Consider the following 22,187-nt stretch of genomic DNA (forward strand, 5'->3'; position numbering starts at 1 on the left):
CCCAGTTAGGGACAACTCAAAAAAAACTCCACAGATTTCCAGGGAGGCGGTATCACCCTGAGTTGAGAACTAATGATAGAAGGATCTTGCACTCAGATTTCTTTACAAGTATCTTAACTACTTGCCCATCTTTGAAGAAACAAACTACAAAAGCAGAAAATGCATTTCAGATGTAATTTGCACTCAAAAGACTACTGTAATACCAATTAGCAGACCCACCAGCAAAGAAAACGTCATGACTGTATATCAACAGATTAGCATTTTAAGTTAAATAAAACGGTAAAGGTATTTAGGTATGTTTTTATCTCCTGCTGCTGCGATCAAATGCTCAACTACTGAGTCTACTGGACTAAACTTGTCTTAAGCATTTTTGCTGACTACTATCATAATTACTTGAGACATTTATTCCATGGTCAAAGGCTTAGTTTCCTTGTAGCTTATAAATATTCAGAAGTTGCCAACTTCAAAAAAATTTTTTAAAAAACTCATTAAAGAAATAGCCATTCTTCTAGTTTTGCTGAGGAAATTCTGCCACAAAAAAGCGAGACCCATGGTATTTAGTAAGACATTTATCCTTAACTTGAAACTTTTTAAACACAATATAACCACTAGTGAAACATACTGACTAAAATATTTTTCAACTAAGTATTACAATTTTTTAAATTGTACAATCTAAACCATTATTTTTACGATAGAAAAACAATACTCTTTTGTAACTGACTGATGAATATCCACATTTTTAGGCATTAAAAACATTTCAAAGGGTTTTGTTGACCTTCCTCTTACCTCTACAAGCAATACAAAGATTCTGGCATCCAAATAACAGATAATTTTTAAAATATACTTTTATCAGAAAGACGTGTAAATCAAGAAGACTTTCATTTCTAATAACTGTAAGATGTAAATTTAACCCAGAAGGGAAATATTACTAAATTTTTCCACGGGAGACAAATTAGAAATTGTTTAATAACTTAATTACTTAAAATCAAAGATCTGAATAATAAAGCAGAAGGAACTAAACTTGGAAAAACTGTCAAAACTATTTGCTTACTTGGCTTCTCTAAAAAAATTCTGATTATGACAGACACTCCCATTATTGTCTAAAATAAAATAGCAATGAGGACACTAGATCAACAAATATTCTATTTCCAAAAAGTGAATTTAATTGCTTTCCTATAAGTCTTAAGTTAAATGAATTCCAAGTAGATAAACTGGTATTAGTAGACAGACTGGAAAATCCATTCTAGATTTTGAAGTAAATACAGCATTTATATATATAGTAGGTTCTTAAGTCTTGAATAAAAAAATGAAACGTGGAAATTAGCAAGGATTGAAAGAACATAAACAAAGGGAAAATAAATACAAACAAATTTAAAAAACAGAAAAGATTTCAACGCAGTCATTTCATGCACGCAAGTACATTCTTCAGGAGTTTTCATTTACATGAAGGATATGTACACTAACACCCCCACTTCTGCTAATTGAGCAAGCTGCCTTGAGCCAGGTTCCAGCCTTTGCTTGGAGGCGTGTGATGTGGTTCTTCCAGCATGCTTTTATTCTGAGGCCCTCTAATGGAGATTTATGCCCGAGTGCTCTCTTATCACGTTCTTGCACAAAAATCTTTTTTTAAAAAATCACTTTTATTTTGTTAAAAAATAACTCTTCTAGGGCCAGCCCAGTGGTGGAGTGGTTAAGTTCATGCACTCCGCTTCAGCAGCCCAGGGTTCGCAGGTTTGGATCCCGGGTGCTGACCTATTCACTGCTCATCAAGCCATGCTCTGGTGGCACCCCACATACAAAACAGAGGAAGATGGGCACAGATGTTAGCTCAGGGCCAATCTTCCTCAGCAAAAAAAAAAAAAAAAAAATCAACAAAAAAACCCTCTTCTATGGATTGGAATATTAACGATAATCCAGGCTCATTTGCATGGTCTCCAAACAATTTAGAAAACAGCAAATGCTCCTGTTATAGCTGTTATCAAAGCTTTAGGAATTGTTACATTTAACTATAGAAATGATATTTGTTTACAGTGCATAATTACAAATTTAGAGTATATAATTGCACATGCTAAAGTTTACTTTTTCATTCCATTCCATTAATCATAATGATGATTAATGATTGTTTAAATCAAATTTTTGCCAGTGAACAGAAATTCTGGGACCAATTTCACTCTTATAAAGAATAAATTCAATAAATAGGAAAACCCTTCATAAATAGTTTTCATTGCTTTTCCCTCTCCACCTAGTATTTAGAAGAATAAGGAGTAAAAGAATAAGCACATATGTACTTTTTTTTTGGAATATACTTTCTCCAGACTCCTAAATCTTCTACTCCACTTGTACTTCAGGACATCTTTGCTAGTCATCAGATATACAGCCACCTGTCACTGAGTTTATAGCAAGGAAGAAAAGTGAATATTTAGTGCTGACAGAGGAATTTCTGAATCATCTGCAAATCTGAGCTAAATAACAGGGCTAAAGGACTATGCCCAGGGCCTTGAAATCAGGATGCTAAGTCATATTACCCAAAGAGGCAATGATTCACTGTACAAACGGTATTTTTTAATGGACTTACGGTAGCCACATTTTTTACAGCCTGCTCGGACACTGTCCTTGTTGCAACCTGAAATACAATTGAATAACACTTTAGGAGACATAGAAACAAGTAAAAACACAAAAAATTTCATCACATGATAAAGCTAAGAAAACCACTTGTTGTAGCATTTTTTTCTTAAAAAAAATTCATCTCTGACCCAGCTTAGTAACACTACTCAATTATTATGATTACTAGAAATCATTGGGAAAGCCAGTTTGCTCAAATTAGTTCCTTTGACAAATACTTCAAGAACATAGTTTTATCTAGTTCACCAGAAATTCAATATTACAGTCAAGAGCTTAAACATTCCAGGGTCTATAACAGTGAGGAAGAAATTCCAGGGTACTTTGGCCTGCTACTCAAATGTAAAATAGTTAATTTATTAAATACATATGTGAACATTCAGATTAACAAATGTTTTTCTGCTTTCCCTTAGAAGAAACAAAAATTCTGACTTTCTTAAAGGAATTGGTGAAATTCCAGAAAAACTCTTTAATTGCTAGGTATTATAAGAAACATCTCGATTTAGTAGTCAAATTTTGACAAGAGAAAACAAACCAGTCACCTAGTCAGTCTGATCAATGTTTAGAAATATTACAGTATCACTGTATAATTATTGGTACATCCAGGTAATATTGAAGATATAAATATCAGATGAAATAAATTAAAACTGATTTTTTACTGTGATAAAATATGTATACCATAAAATTTACTATCTTAACCAGCTTTAAGTGTACAATTCAGGGACATTAAGTACCTTCACAATGTTGTACAACCATCACTACTATTTATTTCCAAAACTTCATCATCCCAAACAGTAATTGTACCCATTAAAAAATAACTACCCATTCCCCCTTCCCTCTAGCCCCTGGTAATCTCTATTCTACTTTTTGTCTCTATGATTTTACCTATCTAGGTATCTCATAAAAGTGGAATCATACAATATTTGTCCTTTTGTGTCTGGCTTATTTTACTTGGAGTAATGTTTTCAAGGTTCATCCATATTGTAGCACATATCAGAATGTTGTTCCTTTTCATGGCTGAATAATATTCCATTGTACATATATACAGTTGAAACTGATTTTAACCTTCAATAAGGGTTCCCATCAACCAATCGGAGGGCCAATACAGTATTACTCTATTTCTTTAATGAAAGGCATCTGACTCCTAAAGCCTTCAAATGGAGATACCATCCCAATTTATACATAGTGCAAATATACAACAGTGTTAATTTAAAAACTAAGATCATCTCAAGCCATTTCTTTAATCTTATGAAGTCAAAACATTAGTCATTTTTTTACCTAATCCCAATTATGCTTTAAAACATACATTATTGAGTTATTCTAGGAAAAATCCAGTCATTTCTGCTATAATACTTGTATAAATTTGTTCCAATGCAACTGATATAAGTGGGAACAATTTGAGCAGAATGTGACTTTTGTCCATGAAAAACACTAGGAGAATGCAGAAAACTGCATCCAGTTGCTCTGAGTCTCGTAGGAATATACAAAACACACACACGGACACACCTCAAAACATTTCTAGCGACCTCAGTTCACCATGTATGTTGTGAGCCACCATCCACATTTGGTGTTATAACTTTTCATCTGATTTCTTATCATCATCTTCCCACCATTACTTCAGAACAACTCACAAGCTGCAATTCTTCTGAACTCCACTCCCACAGCAAACTTCAGGTCTTTTAAAAGATATAGTGACATATTTATTGTAGTATTTATGTATCTTTTAACTACGTAACATGTGCAAAACTGTCCTGTTTTTATTAGGTTTCTATTGTTTTTTATGTATCACTGATGAAGCTTTGAGTGTTGTGCCCCAATCTCATTTTTTCTCATAAATCTTGTGTTTTTTATTACATAGTGTAGGAACACATATGCTGCATTGTAGCAGAACTGTGAAATAAAATTGGAATAATAATAAAATATGAGGCTCTTTCATTATGAAATAACTGCGTGTTGAAAAAAATGCTCAGAGTATCCAGGTCAATGTTAAGTCTGTTTCCATAGAAACTGTAGATGCTGAATAATACCCAACAAAACTGTGCTAAATGCACTATTACCATTCCTACAACAAGCTAAAAATGATGTGACAGACAGATCCGAAATGATCTCATCTCAGCATGTATTAGAAATTAACTCATTTATGACTAAAGACTGATAAAACTCATCATTCAAGTATCTCATATTTTTAGAAAGAACAAAATATGCAACTTTTTCAGAGGTCATCTTCTTTAACAAAGTTGTAACTTTTACATGAAAGGGAAATATAACAAGAACTCTAAATAAAGTAACTCCATATCAGCTATTTCCTCACCAGCTTTTGGTTAAATTAAGATTTCAAGCTTCATTTGTCTATAATTTTCATGACTGTCTGGCCAACTGAATGCTTCTACTTGGGACTTTGAATATGACCTAACTGACATAATAAATCTGAGAAAAATGACACAATGAAGTGGGGGCAGTTAATTCACTCTGCTGTCAGGATTCAGTTTCTAGCGGCAGTGAGGCCACTGGCGGCAACAGCCCTAACCAGGTCCAGGCCTATGCAGGATCTTGGCCACGGGCTCCTTTGGTCTCCCCTATTTTCTGAGCCTTATTATCTGGCCTTTGCTTACACTCTGTGAACTCCCTGATATCTTTCCTTTTCTGCCTAAATTAACTAGTCAGTTTCTGTTGTCTGGAACAAGAAATCTGCTGATACAATAGTACTAGAAGTTCAAGTCAAACTGAATAGCAAGGCCATATCGTGAGGCCCTTACTCCGACAAGAAGTTATCCACTTCCCCATCTTAGGTTCCCATGCTGTTCTTTATTCCACTCCTCTTTCAAGTTTGCTAAGGCTGTTCACAGTAATAACAGGGGCTGCCTCCCTCAAATGTTCCTTTATAAACATGACCTACAATCCAAAAGCCATTAAATAAAAACTTACATATTTGACTACATAAAAAAATCTGAATGGCAAAGACCACCCAAAGCAAACTCAAAAGACACATGAAAACTTGGGAAAAAATATTTGCAAATCATAGAACCAACAAAGGGCAATTATCCCTACTGCAGCAAATCGTTAAGAAAAAGACCAACAACCAATAGTAAAAAAAAAAAAAAATTAAAAGTGGGCAAAGGAGTTGAACAGAAAATAAAAACAACTTTGAAACATATGGAGAGATGCTCAGCCTTATTCATAATAAGTGAAATGTACACTAAAACCTATACTGGGATTCCATTTTCACTTACCAGAAAAGCAAAGACCAAAAAGGCTGAAGGTGTGGGGAATATACTCCATCCATTGCTAGTAGGAGTGTAAATTAGAACCATCTCTATGGAAAGCAAGCTGACAAACTATCAGAACTATAAACGTACATACTCCTTTGACCCAGCACTTCCACTTCTGGGAATTAATCCTCTCAATTTACTTGCACAAATGCATACTAACTTATGTACAAAAGTTATTCACTGCAGCATTGTTTGCAATAGTAAAAGAGCAGAAATAGTTTAGACATAAATAATGGTATGACAGAATGAAGATGGTCTTTACTTAAGGATATGTGATAACCTCTAAGATATATTATAAGGAGAAAAAAGCAAGGTATAGAACAGCGCTTATGGTATGTTGCCATTTGTATAAAAGAAAGGAGATTTTATCTGTATAATACAGATTATATATAGATTTTATTTATTGATAGAGACATAAAGGAAATATCTTTATAAGGATATACATGGTTACCTGAAGAAAGAAGAACTGAGTCCAGGGGGAGACAGGGCAAGAGACACATCACTGGACACCTTTTGGTACCTTTATACTTTGAAATGTGAATGGGTTGGCTTCTCAAAAACCAAACTAAAAAACCTCCCTCAAACAAACCAAACCCCAACACTAAGAAGAGTGGCTGTCATGCAAGCATTCTTTGACAAAAGGCATAAATTTTTCAGAGAAGCTACATTGTAGATTTTAAATAAAATTTTATTAACTGATGGTTTTAGGAATAAACTTTAGAGATCTTTATTTTCTGTGTCTCTTAAATATTAACAAGGGCTTATTCTGAATCTAGAATTCTGTTGAACCACTTGAGTGGTAGGGAAGGGCACAGGTAATCAGGCTGGTCCTTTACCTCCCAGTAACTTAAAGGAGTAGAGAATGTCAGTTCCTCTGGATTCCAGACTATGCCAGGTAATTCTGCACACAACTCAGTGCTGAGCATGCTGTAGAGCCGCTAGAAGGTCCTCAACAAGTATTTGTTGTTTTGAGATTATAAACTTAAGAAAAACTTCAGAGGAGAGAAGTGAAGATGGCAGCATAGGTGGACTCTGAACTCACCTCCTCCCACGGACACAGCCAATTTACAACTACTCGTGGAAAAATTACCCCTGAGAGAGAACTGAAAACTGGATAAGAGGAACTCCTGCAACAAATGACAATCCTAATTGAGGGGGAAGAGGCAGAAACTCCCTTGTGGAGAGAAAAAGTGCCACCTTCACAAGCTGCAGAGCTTCATGGCTGCCCGGGACCAGCCCAACGGTACGCAGCCTTCTGTGGAGGAGTGGGGACCTGAGCTGGGGAGCGCCCCCGCTATAGGCAGTTTTTGGACCCAGCACAACCGAGAGGCGTGGTATAATATCTGACTTTGCTTACTACTAAAACATTGGGGAATATCCCCAGAAAAGCTGGTTCACAAAGAAATTAAAGCTGGCTCCTAAAGGGCCCAGGAACAAACTCACCCACTTCAGAAAGCAACCTAAAATCACCAGAAAGAAAGATGCACAGTGCTTTGGTGAAAAGAGACTCACCTGATAGGCTCTGAGTGCCTCTCAGTGAGAGGTGAGACCTTTCCAGGGACTGGGACATTGGCGGCAGCCATTGTTGTGGCCCAGTGTGGACGTGCTGACACAGATGCTGGCAGATGCCACTGGAGTTCTCCCTGGGGACTGCTAGCCCAGGGTCTGCCCCACACCCTAGAGCACCGATTTAATCCAGCTCAGCCAGGGCAGGCAGCCCACCCTAAGGACTGACCCCAATGACAAGCCCTTAGGCAACTTGTGGGCCTGCTAAGTGAGCTGCCTGGATTCTCCACAGCCTGGTGAGTGGGTCCACCTCTGTGGGGCAGGGCATGCGCGAGGAGCAGGTGGAGAGTGTGGGGCGGTGGAGGAGTGTGTGGGGATCCTGCCTTGGAGAGACTGGGTCCAATTCAGGAGGTCAGGGTGCACAACGGGCAGGACTGTGTTGACTGTGTGTGTGGACCTGAGGGCGGCGGGGCTTGTCAGCTGCACAAGACTTGTGCTACTCAAACAGACACGTAGGGGCTAGCCCCACCTTCCAAAGCTTGAAACAATTGGGTGCTCCCGTGCCAGAGGCCAGGCCCACCCAGCTGCAATCCTCAGAGAGCTGACAAGACACTTCAAGCCTGGAGGCTTATAGCAATTGTAAGCCCCTGAGCTTAACAACCTGCCACACTGGGGGCCTACTCACTTAATAGAAATACTGCAACACAAATGTGCTATCAGAACTTGCAGCCAACTGTGATGGGGCTCCTCACACCTGATAAAGAGACTGAGAGGCTCTTTACAAGCAGCTGAGCATTACAACAGCTGGCCAGGGGCATAACTCGGCCTCCCTGGGCGCCTACAGGAAGAGCAACCACGCCACAACAGAAGGACACACGTAGCCCACATAGGGGTCACTCGTGAAACATTCAGAACTGAGGGAAGCACACTGCGGGGCCTCATAAGGCATCACTTATATAAGGTCACCTCTCCAAGAGCAGGAGACATAGCTGACCTACCTAATATGTAGACACAAGCACAGGGAAAGAGGCAAAATGAGGAGGCAAAGGAATATGTTCCAAGTAAGGGTACACGACAAAACCCCAGAAAAGGAACTAAACGAAACAGAAATGAGCAACCTACTCGACAAAGAGTTCAAACAAAGTGTGTTAAGGATGCTCACTGATCTTGGGAGAAGAATGGATGAACTCAGTGAGAACGTCAACAAAGCAATGGAAGATATATAAAAGAACCAATCAGAAATGAAGAATTCAATACTGGAAATGAAAAATTCACTACAGGGACACAAAAGCAGAGTAAAGGATACAGAAGAACGGATCTGTGAGCTGGACAAAAGACTAGAAGAAATTACCCAAGCTGAACAGGTAAAAGAGAAAAGAATTAAAAAGAGTGAGGACAGTCTAAGGGACCTCTAGGACAACATCAAGTGCACTAACATCTGTGTTATAGGTGTCCCAGAAAGAGAAGAGAGAGACAAAGGGGCAGAGAATCTATTTGAAGAAATAATAGTTGAAAACTTCCCTAACCTAAGGAAGAAAACAGACATACAGGTACAGGAAGCACAGAGAGCACCAAACAAGATAAACCCAAAGAAGCCCACACCAAGACACATCATAATTAAAATGTCCAGAATTAAAGATAAAGAGAGTATCTTAAAAGCTGCAAGAGAAAGACAAGTTACATACAAAGGAAACTCCCATAGGCTATCAGCTAACTTCTCAGCAGAAACCATACAGGCTAGAAGAAAGTGCACGATATATTTAAAGTGCTAAAAGGAAAAAACCTACAGCCAAGAATACTCTACCCAGCAAGGTTATCATTCAAAATGGAAAGAGAGATAAAAAGTTTCCCAGACAAGCAAAAATGAAAGGAGTTTGTCACCAAGAAACCAGTACTACAAGAAATGCTAAATGGATGTATTTAAGAGGAAAAGAGAAGACCACAAATAGGAAAAATTATCTATTTCCATGATAAGAGGGTAATGGATACAAATGCACAAAAAAGAGGTTAGATATGATATCAAAAACATAAAATGTGGGAGGAGGGGAGTTAAGAGTAAAGCTTTCAGAGAGAGGTCAAACTAAAGAGACCATCAACTTAATATAGATTCCTATATACATAGGTTACTGCATATGGACCCCATGGTAATCAAAAACCAGAAACCCATAATAAATACACAAAAAACTAAGAGAAAGGAACCCAAACATAATACTAAAGAAAGCCATCAAACCACAAGGGAAGAAAGAGAAGAAAGGAACAGAGAAGAACTACTAAAACACCAAGGAAAAAAAGTTAAAAAATGGCAGTAAGTACATATTTATTAATAGCTACTTTAAAGGTCAATGGACTAAATGCTCCAATTAAAAGGCACTGAGTGGCTGATTGGATAAAACGACAAGACCCATATATATGCTGCATACAAGAGACACACTTCAAACCTAAAGACACTCGCAAACTGAAAGTGAAGGGATGGAAAAAGACACTAGATGCGAATGGCAATGAAAAGAAAGTTGGGGTAGCAATACTTGTATCAGACAAAATAGATTTCAAAACAAAACTGAAACAAGAGACAAAGAAGGGCACTAAATAATGAGCAAGGGAACAATCCAACAAGAGGATATAACACTTGTAAATATCTATGCACCCAACGCAGGAGCACCTAAATATATAAAGCAATTATTAATAGACATAAAAAGAGAAACAGACAGTAACACAATAATAGTAGGGGACTTGAACACTCCACTTACACCAACAGATAGATCATCCAAACAGAAGATCAGTAAGGAAACACTGGCCTTAAATGACAGACTAGAACAGATGGACATAGCAGATATATACAGAACATTCCATCCAAAAACCGAAGAATACACATTCTTTTCAAATGCACATGGAACATTCTCCAGGATTGGTCACAAATTAGGCCACAAAACAAGTCTCCATAAATTTAAGAAGAATGAAATAATACCAAGCATCTTTTCTGACCATAACGGTATGTAACTAGAAATCAACTATGGGAAGAAAATCAGAAAAGCCACAAATACATGGAGGTTAAACAAAATGCTACTGAGCAACGATTGGGTCAATGAAGAAATCAAAGGAGAAATCAAAAAATACTTGGAGACAAATAAAAATGAAAATACGACATGCCAGAATTTGTGGGATACAGCAAAAGCGGTTCGAAGAGGGAAGTTTATAGCAATGCAGGCCCATCTCAACAAACAAGAAAAATCTCAAAAATAAACAATCTAACAATGCACCTAAAGGAACTGGAAAAAGAAGAACAAAGCCAAAAAAATCAGTAGAAGAAGGGAAATAATAAAAATCAGAGCAGAAATAAATGAAATAGAGACTAAGAAAACAATAGAAAAAATTAATAAAAGCAACAGTTGGTTCTTTGAAAAGATAAACAAAATTGACAAACCTTTAGCTAGACTCACCAAGAAAAAAAGAGAGAAGGCTGAAATAAGTAAAATCAGAAATGAAAGAGGAGACACCTCAGAAATACGAAAGATTATAAGAGAATACTATGAACAGCTATATGGCAACCAACTGGACAATCTGGAAGAAATGGATAAATTCTTAGAATCATACAACCTTCCAAAACTGGATCAAGAAGAAATAGAGAATTTGAATAGACCAATCACCAGTAAGGAGATCGAAACTGTAATCAAAAACCTCTCCCAAAATAAAAGTCCAGGGCCAGACAGCTTCCCTGGTGAATTCTACCAAACATTCAAAGACTTAATATCTATCCTTCTCAAACTCTTCCAAAAAATTGAGGAAGCGGGGAAGCTCCCTAACTCATTCTACGAAGCCAACATTACCCTGATACCAACACCAGACAAAGACAACACAAAAAAAGAAAATTACAGGCCAATATCACTGATGAACATCGATGCACAAATCCTCAACAAAATACTAGCAAATTGCATACAACAATACATTAAAAAGATTATACACCATGATCAGGTGGGATTTATTCCAGGTATGCAGGGATGGTTTAACATTCGCAAATCAATCAACATGATACACCACATTAATAAAATGAAGAATAAGAATCACATGATCATCTCAATAGATGCAGAGAAAGCATTTGACAAGATACAGCACCCATTTATGAAAAAACTCTGAATAAAATGGGTATAGAAGGAAAGTACCTCAACATAATAAAGGCCATATATGACAACCCCACAGCTAATATCATCCTCAATGCTGAAAAACTGAAAGCTATCCCTCTAAGAACAGGAACCAGACAAGGATGTCCACTCTCACCACTCCTATTTTAACATAGTATTGGAAGTCCTAGCCAGAACAATCAGGCAAGAAAAAGAAATAAAAGGGATCCAAATTGGAAAGGAAGAAGTGAAACTGTCACTATTTGCAGATGACATGATTTTATATATAGAAAACCCTACAGAATCCACCAAAAAACATTTAGAAGTAATAAACGAATACAGTACAGTTGCAGGATACAAAATCAATATACGAAAATCAGTTGCATTTCTATAGACTAACAACAAAGTAGCAGAAAGAGAAATTAAGAATACAATCCCATTTACAATTGCAACAAAAAGAATAAAATACCTAGGAATAAACTTAACCAAAGAGGTGAAAGATCTGTACACCGAAAACTATAAAACATTGCTGAAAGCAATTGTAGAAGACACAAAGAAATGGAAAGATATTCCGTGCTCTTGGAATGGAAGAATTAACATAGTTAAGATGTCCATACTTCCTAAAGCCATCTATAGATTCAATGCAATCATTATCAAAGTTCCAACAACATTTTTCACAGAAATAGAACAAAGAATCCTAAAATTTATATGGAACAACAAAAGACCCCGAATAGCTAAAGGAATCCTGAGAAAAAAGAACAAACCTGGAGGTATCACACTCCCTGATTTCAAAATATACTACAGAGCTAATAGTAACCAAAACAGCGTGGTACTGACGCAAAAACAGACACACAGATCAATGGAATAGAATCGAAAGCCCAGAAATAAACCCACACATCTATGGACAGCTAATCTTTGACAAAGGAGCCCAGAACATACAATGGAGAAAAGAAAGTCTCTTCAACAAATGGTGTTGGGAAAACTGGATAGCCACATGCAAAAAAATGAAAGTAGACCCTTACCTTACACCATACACAAAAGTAACTCTAAATGGATTAAAGACTTGAATGTAAGACCTGAAACTATGAAACTTCTAGAAGAAAACATAGGCAGTACGCTCTTCGACATCGGTCTTAGCAACATATTTTCAAGCACCATGTCTGACCGGGCAAGAGAAACAATAGAAAAAATAAACAAATGGGATTACATCAAACTAAAAAGCTTCTGCACAGCAAAGGAAACCATCAACAAAATGAAAAGACAACCTAACAATTGGGAGAAGATATTTGCAAACCATACATCTGATAAGGGCTTAATCTCCAAAATATATAAAGAACTCATGCATCTCAACAACAAAAAAACTACCAACCCAATTAAAAAATGGGCAAAAGACCTGAACAGACGTTTCTCCATAGAAGATATGGCCAACAGGCACATGAAAAGATGTTCAACATCATTAACTATCAGGGAATGATGTTGAAACTACAATGAGATATCACCTTGCACCTGTCAGAATGGCTGTAATTAACAAGACAGGAAAGAACAAGTGTTGGAGGATGTGGAGAGAAGGGAACTCTCATACACTGCTGGTGGGAGTGCAAACTGGTGCAGCCATTACGGAAAACAGTATGGTGATTCCTCAAAAAATTAAGGATAGAACTACCATACGATCCTGCTATTCCACTGCTGGGTATTTATCTAAAGAATGTCACAACACCAATGCATAAAGACACATGCACCCCTCTGTTCACTGCAGCGTTATTCACAACAGCCAAGACTTGGAAGCAACCTAAGTGTCCATCAAGGAAGGAATGGATAAAGAAGATGTGGTGTATATACACAATGAAATACTACTCAGCCATAAGAAACGATGAAATTCAGCCATTTGTGACCACATGGATGGACATTGATGGTATTACGCAAAGTGAAATAAGTCAGAGGGAGAAGGTCAAATACCGTATGATCTCACTCATTAAGTAGTAGATAATAACAACAATAAACAAACACACAGAGACAGAGATTGGATTGGTGGTCACCAGAGGGGAAGGGAGGAGGGAGGAGGCAAAAGGGATAATTAGGCACTTGTGTGTGGTGATGGACTGTAATTAGTATTTGGGTGGGGAACATGAGAACATGACATAATCCATGCAGAAGTATAATGATGTACACCTGAAATTTATACAATGCTATAAACCAATGTTACCACAATAAACAAAAAACAGTACTTCAGCAGCTGGGATCAGTAACTTCTATAGCTCCCAGCTGCCACCTGTGAAACTAGATAGTGTCTGCAGTATCACTGGCCCACATAAGGCATGACGGGCACTAGAAGAAAAGGAATAAAAGAAGGATAATAGAAATCAAAATAATGGTTGTTGGACAAGGAAAGGGGGAAATGACAGAGGCACGAGGGAAATTTCTGGAGTGATGGAAATATTCAAAATCTTGATCCCAGTGATAGGTGGAGATATAAAATTATTCAAGCTGTACCTTTGTGATTTGTGCATTTTAATATATGTAGATTATATCTTAGTAAAGTAATTAGCATAAAAGGAAAAAAAGCAACAGTCAGGCAAAGAAGGAAGAGAAAAGAGGTTAGAGAAGACCACAAAGCAGGAACCAAGATAAAAAGAATCAGAAAATGTAAGAGAAAGGGATGGAGTGTCCCTGACAGTTGCCTCAGGTTGTTCAGAGGCCCTCAGAGGTGTGGCAAGCCATCATACTGACCTAAATTTATTTTCTTGAAGTTTCACATCACCTTTGTTTCCAAAGTCAACAATTTAGTCACTGGGAACTGTAACAGTGATGCTTGGATCTTAATATTTCTCTCTTATTGTCTATTTTAGATTTTTGAGGAAGGGTGTTCAAGTTTTCTTTATATTAAAATATTTTCCACAATCATTTAAATTTAAAAGCAAACAGCTTAAGTAACGAAGTTTTCTTTGTATTAAGTAATTTGCTAATTACTAGTAAAATTGCTAATTGCAATCACCTCTGTCCATTCTTTTCATTTTTAATTTGATTTGATTCAATTAGATTAGATTCCTTTTCTGTTTTGTAACACTAAGTTTTACATTTGGTTACTCCATTATAGTTCTAGTTATGATAACTTGGGGATCTTTAAAGATAACTTCAATTTTTTTCTGCTTTTAAAATTCAAACTGTGGCCAGATTTTACACCACATAGGTGCTAATATCTATATAACATGTATGTGTTCTGCTAAAGTTGAATGCAAAGTAAAACTCCAAGTAGTTAAACTTTTCTACTGCTTTATATTAAGAATTGATAGATATAATCCTTTTTTTGGGATCCCCAAATATTGTACTGAAGGCAAAGTAAAAAGAACAGCAGAAATTAATAATTCTTTGGGAATTACAAAAACAGGTTAACTGAGTTCCTTGATGCAAATGTTTTGAAAGAGAAGCTGTCCTCACCTTCAGTTAAAAATGCCTTCATAATCATTCGACCCTCAAAAGGTGAGATAAAAATGAATCAAAGAGTTGTTTATCTTAAACTACTGACATAAAAGAGTTAACATTTTAGTAAATGTATAAAATGCTTTCGTCCACTTGCCTCACTAAATACAAATAACTTGTGAAGAAAAAAACTATAGGTGTCACCAGTTTAAAATAAGAAGAGACATGGATAAGTTTAATTTTATTATCTAATAAACAGAATCAAGATGGCTATCTAGTTTAGTCTGTTTACTTTAGTACCAGATTCTGCTCAGCAGCTATTCTAGCGATCAAGCTTCTTAATATTACTTACTGATTATGGGCATAACTCTGAAATGGATGTTAGAGAAGCCATAAAGATGAATAAATTAAAGTTCCTACACTAAAGGAAACTACAATATACTAGGTTATCTAGTATATGCACCCACAGCTGTGAAACATGCTCGAATGTGCCTGTATAAAAGACACATGGCCCTGTTAATAAGCAGGAAGAACTGGCAGGCAAGACTTTCAGCTAAGAGATCAGGAAAGCTTCCCACAGTCGGATACGAACAGTAGAGGAGGGACAGTGATAACAAAAGAGCGTAGGTAGAAAAGCACAGGACAGGTTCTGGGCATAGCTGGCCAATTCAAAAGATTGTAGAATGCACGAGAAAAGTGGCAGGAGGAAAGGGTAGCAAGAGCGATGAGGCCATGCCTAGGAGGGTGCACTTCATTCTTGCAGAGATGTGGAGCTTAGAAGTGAAGGTTAGAAGTGAAAGAAAGCTAAGTCATCAACTCCTTCACTACAGAGACAAGGAAACTGAGTCTCAGAAAGGTTATGCCGGTTGAAGAGAAATACAAAATTCACAGATATGGGTCAAGAACTAAGTTCCTGCCTCTCAGGAATCAGAAACATGATTTAGGAAAATTATTTCAGCAGCAACGTACAGCATAGACTAGAGAGAAAAGAAATTATGTATAGTATAGTTTAGGAGTAAAATGGATGTAGTGTAATTTAGAATTCTTCGATTACTAAGATGCTGTAGTAATGTGTTTTAAGAATATGACTCACTTTGATATGTCAGATGCAATGTTAATTTGGCTGTAGAAAATTCCCTTTCTTGGCTATATAGATTTCACTGAAGGAGAGAAAAACAGTTTTTGCGCCATCAGTAACATCCATTGCCACCTGTGCCAGGTCAACTCTTGATGGGGAATGGTGAATCATTAACATGAATGTCAGAACTAATTTCAACAGTTGTGAATGGGAAAAGCAGTATTTAAAGGAAACTAAAGTTCGCTGAAATCTGTGTTTAGACGTCATTTCTTTAATAACACTAAGAGTCTCTGATTTCTCTAAGAGAACACACATTTCGTTGTGTTACCTACATAATGGTGCAAGCTGACACACAATTCTGTGCAAAAACAGCTGAAGTAGGTGACCATAAAACAGACAAGGCTGATTCCCATTTGTGGAAAGCAGCCTCATTACTTTACAGTTGTTCCTTTTAATAATCACCAGCAGGACCACCTACGAAATGCCATGATGAATCCATATGAGCATTATACCTAAAAATAAAAGAGCATAACATAATACTTGTCCTTTTTGATGATTATCTCAAAATGTTTCTGATGGAGCCCCATTTTCCTTTAATACACTGTCTGGATCGATCATTCAAGAAATTGTCTTGACATTTTCCGTATCTATATTTTCTAATGGCACTCGCATTGTAATTTTACAGTGCTGTCATACCTACTATCTCAATTTTTGCTGGGTTTAAACAGTTTATCTATGTCTTGCCATCTAGCTTAATGGCACAATTTAATATTATTATACTTTGAAGCATTATTTTGAATGGAAAGAAAGTTAACTATAACACTGGTCTAAGCTTAAGGGAATTTCAATAAGGACTTAAAAAAAATCACTTTTGTCCTTTTTCTTAAGCAGCACATTTTCATTAGTAGACAAGTTTTATGAGGGCACAGACCGTGACATTGTGTCCCCGAAAGTGCCTATACCATGTAGGTGCTCAAAATGCTCAAGTCATGAAACCAACAGTGACAGCAGGTCAACTTCGGACGCAGCTGTGTGAGGCAAAGATCACCAGGGCTGATCTGGCAATCTACTGTGCAGACTGGCCTTTCCCTGCTGGCCGTTTCCATGTTGATATTCTCCAGGCTTCAGCCACAGACCTTCCCTTCACCCTTTACACACTTTACCTGAGCAAAGGCATCCACTCCCATGGACTTAACTCCTATTATATGTGTGGATGACACCAAATTGTTCTTTGACTCGGGCTTCTTTCCTAAGCTACAAATTTTATCCCTTATTGTCTATTAGATATTTCCATTCGTATGTCTGACTATACCTCAACACAAGGCACAAACTGAAATCATCATCATCCCTAAATCTGCTCTTTCTCAGGTGTTGCCTATATTAGTAAATAGCCCCACCTAATTGCCTAACAATGAAACCCAGGTAATACCTCATTCCTCTAGTACTCACCTACATTGACTCAACCACTGATTCCCAGTGATTCTACCACCAAAAATATATCTCCAATCTATCTGCTTCTCTCTTTCTTCCAAAGACTGTACCTGAGGTATCATTGTAACTTACCAGAATTACTCCTAACTGGTGACTGTGCATCCAAACTAGCTCCCCTCCAATCTACTGTGCAGCCAGAATGATCTTTCCAAAATGTGAATCTGTTTAAAAACCTTAAATGACTTCCCCTGGTCCTTAGGAAAATGACCAAGCTCTTTGTTATGGCTTACAAGGTCCATTAAGAGCTGGAAACTACCTTGTAAATGACACTATAACAGGGGAAAATGGATAAGCACGTGGGGTCTAGAGGAGCCAGACTAATCTGTTACTTACTAGCTGTATCAATAGGCAAGTTACTTGATTTCTCTGAGGCTCAGTATCCTCACTGTAAGATGGAAATATTAATATCTATCTCACAGTGTGGGTGTGCATATTAAACTAGATGAAATACAATGCATGACACAGTATCTGACAGATCTGACACAGTAAATGTTTAGTAAATATTAGCTACTGTTATCATCTCTCTAGTTAATGTCTCACTTCTCTCCCATTTGTACTCTGAGTTCCATGCATAGGAACATCTTCATTTCCTCTTCTCACACATTTCCTCTTCCTTTATGTATCTAGTCCCTCTGGCTGCAACTTCCCCTCCCACCACTCCACCCCTCCTGCAATTCTTCAAGTCTCATCCTAAATGCCACATCCTTTGGAAAGTCCTTCTGTGCACTCCCTGTCTCCTGTTAGATGCTCTTACTATGTGCTCCCGAAAGCTTTGTATTTTCCCTACCATACATTTGTCTGACTTTCTAGTACTTTCTCCTTACAGCTAAATTGTAAATTCTCTGTGAAGAGCAAGTGTCTTGCTCACCACTGTATTCCCAATGCCTAGCACACAGTAGGCACTTAACACAGATTGTTATGTGTATGAATGAGTGTGTCTTTCCTCTCTCACAATTCCCCCCCACCCCCGTGCTCCTCCCCAAACTGCAGTTGGTAGAAAAGCACAACCCTCCCATAACAGCTACCTGTAAAATACGGTTCAGAAAAGGCTGCCACAGAACAAACATGCTCAAATAATACCGGGAAGGGCAGGTTAAAACAAGATTAGGGCTTCTAACCATAGCACTTCTCAGTCTTTTCTATACCAAAGTGCATTGCGAATCTCCAAGTTGTGTGTGTGTGGGGGGGGGGCAGTAAATGAGGGGGGTGTATATTTCTCAAACTATCTCCTGCAACCAGTGTTCTGCAGAACACATCGCGGCAAAGCTGGCTTAAGGAGATGCCCTCCCCTACTAGAACTTCCCAGTAAGCCGGTTGCTGTGGACGGGAAATCTCTCAGGCACTTATTTCGCAGGGTTCACTGTTTTTAGGTCAGTACCGACTGGACCCAGAATCTGAGAGCTGGAAGGAACCAGAGACATAAATCAACAAATCTCCGTTTACAGATGCAGACACTGAGGCCAAGGAGGGCAAAGCGACCGGCCCACGGCCACACAGCAACTGAATGCAACAAGAAGAGAGAGAAGAACCCCAGGCGCCCATCTCGTCCCTGCGACTTGCACTACACACAATGCCTCTGGCCGCTGGGGCCGGTCTTTCTCAGCCACCGGCCCCTGGGCCTACGGTTACCGTCCCCCTCTCCTCCCCATGCCACCCTCCCTCCGCCACGACGCACCGGCCCCGTAAGCCATCCAGTGCAACTGGAGCTTGGCTGGCGCAGGGGAGATCGTTTCTTTCTTTCCTTCCGAGTTTATTTCTGGAGTGTAAACTTTTTCATGTAAACCACACGAACCTGTTAATTTTAACGCCTCCGCTTAAATCCCCATGGGCGCCACTCCCTGTTCCAGCGCGCCCCATCCTACCCTGCCCTCTCCCTTCCTCGCCCAGACCCCGGGGCCTGCCGTTGGTCGTCACCTGGGACTGCCATGGCGCTGTAAAAGGGGTCGCAGGAGCCCTAGGATTTCGAGAGCGCGCTCGCTTCCCGCCGGCCGCGACGACAACGCACAGCTAGGGCGGCCTCTTCCTCCCACCCGCGCCGCGGCTCCTAGATGACAGTTCGGGGGGGCCCCTATAATTCTCTGGCGATAGCGGAACCAAGTAACCACTGATGCAGCTTCCGGGGGACGCATATTGCAGATCACTCACGGTCCGAACCATTACTGCCAGCTTCGGGAGGTGAATGAGACCTGCACACGCATGTAGTGAAGTAAACAACACCAAGACTTAACGGATCGTTCTTTTTAAAATTGTAATAGAAATTAAATTAATCTACAGCGGCTTAATAATCTTTTCTCCTTTCTTGGAGGCTATCAGAATCCCCCTTCTCAGGGTTAGCGGTGCTCGGGTCCGGGAGCAACATGGCGGCGCCCGTGAGGAGCTAGCTTAGGGAAAAAGCGTTTGGCGTCGCTGTCTTGCGGGATATTGACAGACTGGAGCTTTCCGCGACCACCCGACTTAAGGAAGCCTGTACTAATAGGTGGACAGCTTTAGTGATCGGCCGTCCGCTCTCATCCCCAATTGAGAGCAGAGTCTTGAGGACTGACCAGCATGAGCAACATCTACATCCAGGAGCCTCCCACCAACGGGAAGGTGAGAGCCTCGTCTGGGATACCTGGGCTCCCCAAAGTGATACCTCACTGACGAAGGGAGTCCTGGGATCTTAGGGTTGTGAGAGATCACAAGAAGTCTTGTTTTTACCCCTGCTTCTGAACAGGATTGCCTGGAAACCATCTATTGGCACTTCTCAGCATATACTTGAAAAAGTCCTCAAGGGAAGATTGATTTCTCCATCTACCAGCCTTCTGGCCCTATTTCTTGCTTTAACCTAACTCATGCAGGCGTTTTCTAGAGTCTTAGGTAAAAACCTAAGTACAAATTAAAATTTGACATTTTTCGCATAACTTAGAGATGGCTCTTTCTCCGTTTATTGAACGCCAGCTAGGCACCGGGCACTTATTAGGTTCTGGGGATACAAATATAGATGGATATGGTCTAGTTGTTGCCCTAGAAGAGCTTATGGTTTAGTTGGGAGGCAGGCAGGTAAAGAAAAGCCTTAGGATGTGTCTGGTAGGTGTGCTTATGGAGAGAGGAGCACATTGCTGTGCTATTACGGAGAAGTGAGCAGCTGGGAAAGTAGGGAAAACTTCATGGAGGAGGTATCTTTTGAGCTGGTCTTAAAACATGAGATGATTGTTAGAGAAAATGGGGAATGGGAAATGTTCCCACATTAGAATAGTAGAATGATTTCCTGATTGATTTGACAGTCAAGCTATGTCAATTCCCATCCCAGGTGTTTTATATGCAGTATGAGGCAGAGAACTAAGTAGTGGAAGGAATATCACCTGAATTCCTTTTTTTTTTTTTTTGTGAGGAAGATCAGCCCTGAGCTAACATCCATGCCAATCCTCCGCTTTTTGCTGAGGAAGACTGGCCCTGGGCTAACATCCGTGCCCATCTTCCTCCACTTTATGTGGGATGCCTTCGCAGCATGGCCTGACAAGCGGCACGCGCCCGGGATCCAAACCCCGGCTGCCAGCAGCAGAGCTCACGCACTTAACAGCTAAGCCATGGGACTGGCCCTGGCCTTTTCTATCTACTTTCTATGAAATAGCAAACCTCATTCATCTCCTGCATCCCAGCATTCCCTGGCTCCCTAAACCCTTTTAGTTTTTTTCTGCAGTACTTATTATTTATTGTTTATTGTCTCCTCCACCTGCCCCCATAAAATGCAAGTACTGTGAGGGCAGAGACCAGCATCTAGAAGGGTGCTTGATACATAGTAGAAGGAGTTCAGATATGTACTGGATGAATGGATGAATTAATACTATGTTTCTCTTAACTTCTGAGAAATATTAAACATCAGTGAGTTTGGGGTTATACTGCTGCTGGTCAAGGGCAGACTTAGTTGCTTTACTCTGGAGGAAGATTTGAGGTGGTCATAAAGATAAAAAGCTTTAACAAAGATACATGCCTGAACAGGAGATCTTTCGTTCAACAAGTATTTATTGAGCGCCTAGCTCATGCGGATCTATGCTAGGTTTTAGGGATACAATGGAAAGAAAAACCAGCATTGTCTCTATTATCATGGAGTCAGTTGAGTGAAGTATACATTGACCGAATAATCATGCAAATAAGTGTATGCAAACTGTGATAAATACAGTCTTTCTTCTAAACAGAATTGGGCTGAAGGAGAACATAGGCCAAATTTTCCTTCAAGCACAGTTTGGGACTTTTTTCCAGCTGAGGGGTGATTGAAGACATTGAAGCTTCAAAGTTCTGTACTATAGAGAGTATGGCAAGAATTTTGGCCTGGAATGAATTTAATGCAGATATAATAAGCTTGCTCAATGAATGTTAGTTTAGTGCCTGTGGTGTCTAATGCTACATTAGGTACTGAAAGGATACAGAGATATTCAGAATAAATGGGACAAAATTCCTCCCTTCAAAGAGTATAGTGTCAACTTGGGAAGTAATTGACGTATTATACCAGTGACCCCTGGCAATTGTCCATAAATGTGCTGTGCTTTGCTGTAATGCTATAACTCTGGCCTCTGAAGATGAGGCACAGAAATATACCACTTGATAGAAATTTCCTTATCCACTGGAGATGAAATCTCCACATATTATGATCATTTAATCTAAATTATATATTAACATGTGTTTATTCTTAAGAAGCATTTTATTATCAAAGTA

The 22,187-nt window shown here is 38.9% G+C and overlaps 2 protein-coding genes across 5 annotated transcripts in view; one reads left to right on the forward strand and one right to left on the reverse strand.

The window, feature by feature from the left end:
* The window catches only part of SREK1IP1 (SREK1 interacting protein 1), a 48,205-nt gene extending 28,637 nt beyond the window's left edge, over positions 1-19,568 (reverse strand). The window contains exons 1-2 of one of the 2 annotated variants that reach the window (XM_004422869.3): positions 19,410-19,567; positions 2,576-2,623 (exon numbers count right to left, since the gene is read on the reverse strand). In XM_004422869.3, the coding sequence (XP_004422926.1) occupies positions 2,576-2,623; positions 19,410-19,422 (61 nt within the window). In that variant the 5' untranslated portion in view covers positions 19,423-19,567. Of the gene's footprint in view, positions 1-2,575; positions 2,624-19,409 lie in introns of both variants that reach the window. The other variant, XM_087443328.1, reaches the window with a different exon arrangement.
* Positions 19,569-19,670: 102 nt separating this feature from the next.
* CWC27 (CWC27 spliceosome associated cyclophilin) overlaps positions 19,671-22,187 on the forward strand; it is a 225,396-nt gene continuing 222,879 nt past the window's right edge. Inside the window, exon 1 of one of the 3 annotated variants that reach the window (XM_087443325.1) lies at positions 19,671-20,084. In XM_087443325.1, the coding sequence (XP_087299451.1) occupies positions 20,043-20,084 (42 nt within the window). In that variant the 5' untranslated portion in view covers positions 19,671-20,042. The remainder of the gene's footprint in view (positions 20,085-22,187) is intronic. The other 2 variants (XM_087443327.1, XM_087443326.1) reach the window with 2 other exon arrangements.

This window comes from Ceratotherium simum, chromosome 18 (genome assembly GCF_057802395.1).
Source record: "Ceratotherium simum simum isolate JZ-2026a chromosome 18, ASM5780239v1, whole genome shotgun sequence".
NCBI lineage: Eukaryota > Metazoa > Chordata > Mammalia > Perissodactyla > Rhinocerotidae > Ceratotherium > Ceratotherium simum.